Source organism: Nelumbo lutea, chromosome 8 (genome assembly GCF_056320005.1).
Source record: "Nelumbo lutea isolate HS-2025 chromosome 8, American lotus-T2T, whole genome shotgun sequence".
Taxonomy (NCBI): domain Eukaryota; kingdom Viridiplantae; phylum Streptophyta; class Magnoliopsida; order Proteales; family Nelumbonaceae; genus Nelumbo; species Nelumbo lutea.
The window spans coordinates 5,994,280-6,005,562 of record NC_142691.1 but is presented as its reverse complement, the minus strand read 5'-3'; the positions used below and the strand labels follow the sequence as shown (position 1 = coordinate 6,005,562).

Here is an 11,283-nt window from a genome sequence, read left to right as displayed (position 1 = left end):
TGGGTCCAAGAGATTGTCTAAAACATTTCACAAACACGCACCATAACCACCATCTGGTTCAGTGTCTTAACAAGGCCATGGGGTTCAAAAAGTTAGAAACAAAATAAAAAGAAATGTCTTGCACCCAAGTTGTACAATACATTAATGAGTAAACCCAAGTTGCATAATACATCAATGAATAAATAGTTCTCTCTATAGCCCTTACTATCTTGGGGATACATTATAAGGCCCTTCACAACACAGGCAAGTACAATGCTAGCCGAGCTCAGGAATCTTGACTTGGGTCAAAATCCGTCACATTCTGCTTGACAAGTATCTGGGACTGGAGAAGCGGTTCCTTCTATCAAGGTTTCCTCATCTTAGATTTCGCATATCTGAGCAAGCACAAAAAGAATGATCACTTGGTTTCAGTGTGCGGGAGATGCAAATAGCTCAGAGTATGTGAGTTCAAGAGATGATATTCAAAATTGTGGTAAATAAAGATAAGAAAGGTCACTCTGCATCGGAGATAATATTCAAGATTATTATAAATAAAGATAAGAAAGATTACTCTAAGTGCAAGCCGCCACGGTCGGACGAAGGTAGCATGCTTCCCTGAAGACTCTGCATGGCTTCAGTTGCACGCTCAACATCCTGTCAACAACAAACATGTTACTGTGGATACAAAATCAATATATACCTCAGCTTCTGTGGGAAATTAATATGCTATTATATATGGAAATTAGTATATTTCATTGTGATTAAAATGTCAAATACCATTTAGGGTTTCTACTCATGCTAACCCTAATATGATAAACCTTTTTCCTAAATCCAGGAGATCAGGTGATTCCTTAAAATGGACTTACAAGCATTGTCACACCAATGTTCATTGAAAGGAAGGGAAAGTTATTTTTAAATGCAGCTAGAATAAATCAAGGACTGCAATCTAACAAGCAATTATTGGGGTCATGACAGAAAAAATAAAATAAAAGAAAATACAGGGGCATCAGACTGCAAGGTTAGCTCTGCCTGGCTAAAGTAAATTGTGGATAAGAACTTTATCCATTTCTGGTTGCAGCCTTGCAGGGTGTGAGATTGTACTATTATCATTTGAAAACATAAAAAATGTGCATATTTTCCTTTTCCTCCTCCAACCCATTCCACTCATCAACCCCTCCCTCAAAGGAAAAGGAAAAAGGTGTTTCCCTTGCATCAGATAAGTTGTAGCTACTCCCATGTCCAGATGCACCTTGCATGTATTGAAATTAATCATAAACCCCAAAATAACATCAACAAATGAGGTTGTGTTAACTGAGAAACATGGATTTGCAGAAGAAGCCCCTTGTCAAAAACAATTGTGATCTCAACATTGAAAAGTTCAGTGCAAACTATTTAGCTAATCCTCAACATCATGGGATATATAATTCAGTTCTTCCAGGTAAGTAGGTTTCCCATAAAAGATATCATAATTTCCAATTTAGGTCTTAACTAGGCTTCAAAAAGCTTGCTCCCCTTAAAACAAACAGTCAATTATATAAAATCCAAACTAACAGTAGCTGAAACAGAAAACATGTATACCTCAAAATCAGCAAAAGCAACTGGCATGCCACCCTTGGCTCTCATCTTAAGTACATAGAATCCAGTAAATCTACCATGACAGATATAAGTTATCATAGTCTGTGCTATTAAAAACTAAGATGTGCAAAACAGAAAAAAAAAAAAAAAAAAAAAAACATGTAAAAAGTTTGGCTTGCTAGAATAAAGCATTTGATGAGACCAAAATGCATACAACCAAAGCAGAAATGAAGGTGTGGAGTGTGAACATGTCTGAATTCTAAAACTTACTGAGACAATGCTTGCTTCAGCTCTTCTTCAGTGCAATTTGGACCCAGATTTGCAATGAACAAAGTAGAACATGGTTGTACTTCCCCTGCTGGAGGTTTTTCTGTTAGCTCCTGCAATAGTCAAATCACAACAATTAGCCTGAACCAAGGAATATAAGTGGAGTATCCAATCAATAGAAATACATATCTTTTATCTATAAAAAAAAATCAATAGAAATACATAAGCATCTACAAGGATAAGAAGGCAAAACAAAAGACTCGGGAATAAATATGCTTCATCCTCAAAGCATGCTGGTTTCATCTGTGTTCCAGATGGTTCACATCATCGGAATCTTCTCTTCTTCGTTGCATAAACAAGTTCCTTGTTCCTTATACTTCAATTGTTTTGAGAAAGATGCCAACTGCTCCTCTGTGAGCTTTACTGAACAAACCGGTAGGGGAAGGAGATAAATAACCCCATTTCTACATTAAATCAAGAAGAGGATATCTGTCTATATCCATAAATGTGCACAATATATAGCAAAATATTGCAGCAACAATAACAATGTTGTTGTTTAATAATAAAAGATGATTTCATTATTTCTCTCATTATGCATATGATAGCTCCAATCTGTAACCAATATTCAGCAATAGCATAATTCGTGATCTATACTCACATTTACTGCAGCTCCAGCATTATTATCAGGATCAACCTTGCTCTCACCACTGAACACGATAAGAAACATAAGTTAACTTTAACGCAAAACTATGGCATAAAGAACTCGAGATTCTGAGGCTTTTTTCATTGCACACAAGACTTCCATATAATAAGAATTTTTAATTTATCTATTTAACACTAACTAAATAACTACTGTGCTTTTTGAGTGCATTTGAACCTCTCTGCAGTAGCTAAATCACCCTTGTTGCTGGAATTAGGTTTATCGGTGCCGGATGGTTCATCAGACCCAACATCTCCTGAACGTGCAAAATGTGCCAAAACAGGTGCCAAGTGAGCCATAGAACAAATTTTGGTGATAGTGCCTAGTGAATTCTAGACTGCATAAGCAATTCTCAGATGGAAAGGACTGTGAAGTGATAACCAAGATGTAGACCAAGTTAAAGAAATTTAGACCACAATAAAAAACTAAGTTGGCAAAATTCATAACCCAGAAATAGCCACAATGGCATTTTCTTTTTGCCTTCTAAAGTTTGTCTTCACATCATAATATCATATTACCATCATTACTCCAGGTTTCTTGGGCATCAGATTCTGTTTTAAGTCTCTTATCAATAATGACATAGGCTCCACTTCCTGAAAACAAAGAAAACATGTTAAACCAAGTCAAAAGGTATAATGAAGATCCTAAAAGCTTCAGTGACTAACCATCAAAAACACCAGAAAGTCATGTCCTAATGTTTTAAATGGGTTTTTTTTTTCTGCTAGTGATGTCACAAGGAGTTTGTTCATCCATAGTATCTTAAAGCATCTAAACTGTAAAAATTTAGGCATCCAAAGGTTTCCACATATTACACCTTATCATCTCCTCATGTGGCAAGCATCAGCCATATCCTCCATCACATGGACAAAAGAGGCCTCATTACATCTTTTTTTGTTCAAGTAATAGAACTTGACCAGCTATATTAATAGGGGGAACATTCAGTCTAAGCCATGATAAGGGGATGGCATGGACATAGGTGCTACATAAATGGCCAATCAAGAGGGTACAATTATAACTTGTAGAAGTGGAATATCAGACAACAATATATGCCATATTACCTGGAGGATGTTTTCTCCGTGAATTTGATCTTGCCAACTCAATATGCAGAGTAGCTCCACTCTGAGGATCAAATGTTACACCCTGAAACAATTATCAGTGGGAATCTACATTAAGATAGAAGTAACAAAAGCTGAACCTTATCAAGAAAGCAACCTAGCCAAAAGTAAAATTAAGTCCTTTCACTCCAAATCTACCAGATTGTTTAAATTTTGGAAATGTTCAACTGAAACAGGACTAAGGATTTTGCTTATGTTTTGATCTACTAGCTGCAGTCAATTGAACAACACAAAGAAATAAGCAATTTCCATGTCAAAACTTCAATTTCTTCTATTTTTCCCCTTCTTTTTAGCTTGAATTCCATTATAGTTCATTCTCAAGGTATCCATTATCAAAATAGTAAAGACAAACTCGAATACAAAGTGGAAGTCCTTATTAAAAGGATTAGGACCATATACTTCTTTTTCTTGGTGTTGTGTTTGGGAGGCTAATGTGCCATCAGAAGAATCATTCTTCATGTGCACTGCATTCCTGGATAAGGTCTTGACCACAACTATTGACATCACATGAAGGGGACATGAAAACAGATGTTCTTTGCGCAGAAGAGATTTATCAATTATTTATTTTTACTTACTCTTGAAAGTTCCATTATTAAAATGGGGAATAAAACACATCAAGTATCACAAGAATTACACAGTCATACATTTTAGAAACTAAAACCTTCCCATCGATAGATTCCCCAATCCCAACACAGTTGAAATGCATCTTTCTATTTCAAAATTCACCTAATACACACATGACACACCTGTCTCATTAACAGATATCATACTATATTTACCACTTCAGCCACCAATCTTGACTTCTATAAAAAATATGAATTCCTTTCCTTGTGTATATGCCATGGACCACAAAAACAACCATGGCCCAAATTTTCAGATATCTCCCACCAGTATACCTTTATCATTATCTATCAATAGCCTCAGGAAAACCTCTTTTAAGTTTTAACCATAAACAAAGTGAAAATTCTGCACTACCTATCCTGAACTAAGTAAAACTTTGGGAGAGAGAGAGAGAGAGAGAGAGAGAGAGAAAGAGAGAGACTCTAAATCATTTTAGAGGGAAAGCAAGTATATTCCAATTTCCAAGTTCACACATGTAATCGTTTATCAATTAAATAGAAAGTTAATATATAAGAATTCATTTGAATATTCTCTCCTAATAAATTGCCCAAATATGAAAAGGACACAGACTGGGGAAAGGTGTAGAACATGGGATTGGCACTCAAAATTTGAGCATCCAAAACAATACGGCACCCATGAACATCTATTTGGGAATGATAGTTTCTGATATTAACATAATGTTCTTTCAAAGTTTTCCTTTTAGTTGTTCATTGAAAATATATCTTTATCAATCAAAAAAATTAAAATGGTATTCTTTGACTTTTCTTCAAACTTCTCTTATCCTATTCTTCTTTTCCTATTATGATCAATAGCAGTGCATGAAAGAGATTTTGCTAATGAAGAATTGAAAATTAAACCCTTCTTGGATCACTATCACGTAGAGGGGGTTAAGGTAAGGATTTCTAAATTTTAAAAGTCAACACAGAAGGAATTTTGGTAAATCCACCTAATTCGCATTGTAGCTGAATCCAACATATTCTAGAGAGTCAGACACGAATTGACTCACAAGTCCCCTCCAAAGTGGGATGTCCATGCAGCCCTAGTAGAGATTATGAACAACATATATATAGCTGACAAAAACCAGAAAATATAACTCCAAATATAACCTGTTCTATTTGTTCATCAAGAAGATAAAGATTTTTATTGATAAAAATGATTACAGTAAGAAGAAGAAGATGGTAACGTGTCAAATTGATAAAAAAAAATATATATATATGGTAACGTGTCAAGGCTCATGATGAGAACCCATGCAGCTAGCATAATTGGAACAACTTTAGATAGGGACGCCCTCTTGTCTCCTCGACTGCTCATAAGGAAGCTCATTTTAGTTGTCTGACCTCATGCTCCAGTTTTTCCTACAACAGGAGTCTTATGTATTTCTGTATTTATGTTGGATAATCTGATTATCTGATAGAGACTCTGTTTTCTAGATTCTTGAACCTCATAGAAATTTTTTTATCAGCAACCATCAGAAATTATTACAAAGAATGCTGCACGATTAAAATTATCCTAAAGCCAGTGGAATGTGGGTCACCAATGGTTCACATTTGAAATAGTAAAAATAATGCTGTACAAGGAGTTTGGATGAGGTTCACACAAAAGATGGTTAAGAATTTAAATATGCTTCATGGAAAATGGAATGAGTTGCAGTTCAGATGATGCCTCTCCAATAACATTTGATTGATGGAGAAAGAAATCTGAGTACTACCCGGTTTTGCGAGGGTAGTGTTAGAAGATGACTGTTTATTGTGATTGGGTCACCCTTGCATGGTAGGGAAGTATTCCTGTAAACTATATCATATATTAGAGAGGTGCAAGCATTGGAACTTATGTTGAATATTCCAGTTTCTTGGATGCGAAAGTCAGCGAATGGTTCTAATTCACAACCTTGCCAAATATGGTTTCTACACCTGTACTGCACTATATAGTCATTCTTTGTGGGTAGCCTTGGAGGCCCTTCTGGGTCTCTTTTGCTTGTTTTCTCCCCACCCCTTCACCTTACACCAAAACAATTGAAAGAAAGAGAAAATAAAACTGCAAAAAAATAAATAAATAAATGAAATCAATGATTACTGTATTTTCTCACATTTAATGCATGCAATGCTGTCATTGCTGATTGATGATTGACAAAGGTAGCAAATGCAACAACCTGCAAATAAGGAATAATGCTTTGTATTAGCATTTAAAAAAAATCCATTTTATAATAATAAAGAAAGGGTCAATATGGTGATTCCTTAAATGCAAATCTTCCTAAGGTTGAAAAAACGTATCAAATTGACCACCATTTTACAGGTTCACTTGAAACAACTTAGCCAAAGACATGTGTTTGTTCCATTTATTTTCTGCATAGGTATCCTCTGAGGAGTGCTTGTAATGCAAGAGAGAAAGAAGTAAACATGAGTCAAAAGTGAAGATCTTTGAGGACAAGGATCTGTTAGATATATCCATAGATCAGATGAATATTGCAAAAGTTTGAGATCAAGGTCAGGAAGTGCATTTTAGCTGTTACGAACACAATAGCAAGTGTCGTAAGATGGTGAATCCAAGGATAAGTGCATAAAGCAGAGATATGGAATCTAGCTGAGATAAAGAAATGCTAGCCAATCAGTATGGAAGACTGAGAACATGACAATCAGCATTTAGAATTGGGAACATGTAGGAGAAAATTCACAAAGGCACCCAATAAATCCATCCTAATGGTGACATCTACTGCAAAAAGCTTCAGGTTGCAACAGGGTACAAGGATAGAAGAAAAGTCCAAGATTGATAATTATGAAGTATAAATAATTGGGTAAACTTGACAATATTTTGTGGCAGTTGCTTCAATTGCAAAGCAGGGATAGGAAATTTATGAGATGGACCTCAGAACTTTATAAGTGGGATACTTACTGCACAAATGTACATGCAAATGCAGCTACTGCAAAAGTAACTGAGCTCCCACCCCCCCCCCAAAAAAAAAAGAAACACAAAAATGAAATAAATTGGATTGACAAAGAGGTGACAACAGGCTGGGTTAGCAAATACTCATCCAAATAAACCCAATTATCAACCAGGTTGTAGATGCCAAACCTAATCCAGTATCCGGGAAGGTGCAAACGGGTCAGTCGGATCCTTCAGTAAAACGGAGGGTAACTGTCAGCTTCCAAGCATGCCATAACGCCAACTCGGACACGACCCGCCCATTAACATGTTAGTGCAGTTAGGAAGTATGATTCGATCAGCCACCAATAAGGAAACTTTTATCGAATGCAAGCAAGGTTTAGGAGTTAGTATGAATCATAGATAGGCATTGGGAGGGTGGATCTGTTCTTTCTTTTTTTTTTTTACTACTTTGAAGCTTGGGTGTAGTCTGTAAACTCGAAGCACAAAACCATTAGAAGGGATTCGAAGTTGAAGAACAAAAATATTAGCTTAATAAAGAAAAAAAAAACCCTAGTTAAGTACTTCAAGCAGGAAAAATCAAACCCTGTAATTTATTTAGTGTGGAATTTTGAAGAAAGAAAGGAAATGGAAAACCTGATTGCCGCGGCCTGTGTACTTGAGCTGGCAGAAATCGAAGCCATGACGTCGGCGAAAGAGATTATGAATCTCCCGGGGTTTGACGTCGTCCGGGAGGCCGGAGACGAAGAGGGTGTTGATGTGCATGTCTTTGTATCCGTAATTCTGTTGTTGGTGGAGGTAGTGGGGATCATAAGGTTGATGCTGGATGCTCATTGGGGACATGACGGCCTCGGGGACGGGTGAGGCATGAGCAATGGGCGGTTGGGATGGAGGTATTACGACTGGGTTCTGGCGGTGATGGACCATTGGTTTGCCGTCGAGACCGGGAGGGACTAGGGTTTGAGAGGCTAACGCAGCCATGGCCACGGCATGGGCGTTGTTAGAATCCATGACATACTAGAGAGAGAGAGAGAGAGAGAGAGAGAGGCGTTCAGCTTATCAAAACGAAAACAAAAATCCCTTTTGCCCAGGTGAAGTGAAATCCTCTACATCCACTGGTGAAGTCTTCGGCTAATACCATGAAATGACGGCCTTTGATGAATCGCGTGGCCCCACCTTAATGTTCCCTAATTCAAGGTGTGGTGTGACCACAACAATACTTTGACGGTTGTGGTTCACGGTTTCAGCCCAAGGCTACGCCCAAGGGAGTAGCAGACTCGCCTTATGCGGCCCTGAGCTTAAACCCCATTTTACGTGTAGTTCACAAAGCTATCTGTGTGCGTCCGATTCGAATCCAAAGCCTATCAGATTATGTCGACCCGAATCTGACCCAGGGATCAAATATAGCTCCGCCTCCGCTCCATCCAACCTACCGATACGGCTATATTACAAATTTACTTATATAGTCATAGAGAGTTCGGTAATACATCAAATTAACGCATATTTAGCAAAGCTTCTCTTTGAGTAAGCAGTCCTAACAGCTGAAGTGGTTGAATGAAAATTTTAAGATATTTATGTTCTAAATTTAAGAAGTTAAGGTATACTCGAAATTAATTTGGGGTAAAAGTGTAAGAGTCGGGCTTTGAGAAGCCTTCTTGCTCATGACATGTTATCATGACCATGGGTAAAAGAATTTTTGTAATTAATATAGTCAAAAAGACAAACAAGGACATGAATTAGATAATGTTATCATGTGTGTAGAAAGATGGAAAACGGCCTAAGCTGTTTTGGCTAAACAGCGAAAGTTTTTCTCCATCTGGGATGGGCTTTCAAAAAAAGCTGTTTTTCTAGCTTCATGAAGTGAACCCCAGCTATCTGACTCTGGATCTCCTATCAATAGAAAATGTTACAACACCCTTTCAACATTATCATTTCCGCATTTCATGCATGTTGGTGGGTCTTAGTATCATCGTGAAATGTGCAATGCCAGATTGGAAGGGTATTGAAACATGTTTTGTTAGCAGAAGATCCTGACTCAACACAGATAGCCCACAATCTATGAAAACCTCCGAAAGCCCAAAATAGCTATATTTAAGCTAAAAATGGGGCTTTTTATTGAACCTTTTTTCAGTGGATTCTCCAAATCAGCTCAGTGCCCATCTTGGGAGGGCTTTCACCCAATAACTTCTAGCTTTGCAAGATGGGCTCTTACACAAAAAAGCCTATATTTGGTGAAAACCCCAAAAAAGCTAAGTACACTTTAATCGAGTTATTAAATGGACTTTTCAATAAAACTAGTGTCAGTAGATTCCCACGGGCGCCTCACTTCATTTTCTGGATCCTGTATTGAGAACATCTCCCCATGAAAAGAAATCAAGCTGGGTTTGAGGCTTTTCCATCATTGGAAAAGATGAATGGAGAAGCTCTTTCACACTCATCGAGTTGGGTTTGAGGCTCCCGGTTGTCAGTGCTACCTGTCATCCCCAAGATTCAGATCGAGCATCGAGTAATGTTTTCTGACAGACCCTCATTTTGCAAATTTAGAGAAGAATGATGAGCAAAATAGTCTTTTTTATTCTTTTGTTAATAGACAAAGGAAGATTTAGTCAATTGTTAGAAATAGTAGAAGTACTTTAAGACAATACTGAAACAGTAGAGGTATAGTTAGTCAATTTCCTAAACATTAACGATAGTTTAAGAATTTTGCCCAAAAATTTTCAATTTATTCACTTTGGTTTTTAACCAAATAAACTGAATTCTCATCTGAATACTTCTCACTCCTAACCACAGTTTGAGGTGACATATGTTCCTATTTTATTTTATGTTACATTTGGTTACGTTCTTCTATTAGACAATGGTGTCATTTGCAACATTGAACTTGGATTTGATTTGCAGGTTCATTGTATACGCATGAAAAAACATTAAACGTCAGTGTGTAGTTGTAGACACATTGCATATGATGATAAAACTACATTGTAGAGCTAAATTAAACAACAAACCACTGTTCAACTAACGATGAAACCATTTACATTTTCAAACATAAGTAAAAATTATACGACGCAAAAAACAATTCATTGAAGATCTTGAAAATAAAAGCAGCAGTCCAGTTAATTGCTGTATTATACATGTTTTTATTAGTAAATATTGATGGGGCAACCGCAAGTTTGGGTAGCAGGGAGGTTATGATCAATATAGGTTCAAACCATGCAGTCTGCTTGACTCAATTCTGGAAAATTTCATACTGGTTTGCATGGTTCTATATGCACATCATACAAAAGGAGTGATGACTGATGACTGATGACTGAGTTTGAATCGAGGGTGGATCAAGACCTGGCATCTTTATTTTGGTTAATTATAATATATTTGTGGATGGACTAATCTATTTGAGATGTACGTCTCAATACATGCTTTGAGTTTGAGCTGATTAATGTCCAAACCAGATCTCACAACAATGCTCATGAACACAAAGAATTGAGTGAAGAAAATTTCAAGGATTCACTCAAATTAAGGCAGTTTCATCATACACAGTAGCAAGGTCTGTTTGGATTTAGCACTCCAGCACGGAGTAATGTACATTCACATTCAGTGCAATATATTTTGTGTCGAATTACAACCCAAAGCGCCCATTGGTTGTATGGAGAAGTTCATTACCCTTTACTTTTGCTGGGTTGTCTGGGAACAACACATTAAATGCAGAATAAAGCTAGTTGATTTAAAAGATGACAATTACAAGACAAGAATCAACCAATTAGGGAAATGCACCAAAAATATATAATTAAAAAATGGAGTTTTTACTTGAATCAATGTGGAGAGAGAGAGAGAGAGAGAGAGAGAGAGAGAGAGATATTAACATGATGAGAATTGCAAGGCAAGATTCAAGCGATCAAGAGAAATTTTCTACAATATAACAAATAAAAGAAATCTTAGTTGACATCTGAAAGAAGAGAACATGGTGCAATGGTGAAGCGAACGTGGACAGTGGACCCATTTGATTATGCTCACTATTCTCAAGGGGCACAACAGTCCTCCTTCCGAGGAAGGTCTATCCTTCCTTCCATTGTTCGCTACCCTATTATAATTATAACTCAAAATCCATTCCCAGCTTTACTCAAATGCTTATATATATACTTCGATAAGTTACTATTT

At 36.9% G+C, this 11,283-nt stretch overlaps 1 protein-coding gene across 3 annotated transcripts; it reads right to left on the bottom strand.

Annotated features, from left to right (window-relative positions):
- On the bottom strand, positions 1-8,418 carry LOC148842380 (RNA-binding (RRM/RBD/RNP motifs) family protein). 3 transcript variants are annotated; one of them, XM_088957753.1, is made up of 10 exons: positions 7,774-8,418; positions 6,344-6,406; positions 3,580-3,661; positions 3,040-3,114; positions 2,699-2,777; positions 2,480-2,528; positions 1,825-1,934; positions 1,558-1,627; positions 551-633; positions 1-374 (listed from the first exon to the last, which is right to left on the bottom strand). In XM_088957753.1, exons 1-10 carry the CDS (start codon positions 8,146-8,148, stop codon positions 344-346), a joined length of 1,017 nt encoding a protein of 338 aa, XP_088813879.1. In that variant the 5' UTR covers positions 8,149-8,418; the 3' UTR covers positions 1-343. The 3 variants fall into 3 exon arrangements, with proteins under 3 accessions (XP_088813879.1, XP_088813881.1, XP_088813880.1); XM_088957755.1 differs by lacking the exon at positions 7,774-8,418 and adding an exon at positions 7,327-7,606; XM_088957754.1 differs by lacking the exon at positions 1,558-1,627.
- Between the last annotated feature and the right edge of the window lie 2,865 nt (positions 8,419-11,283).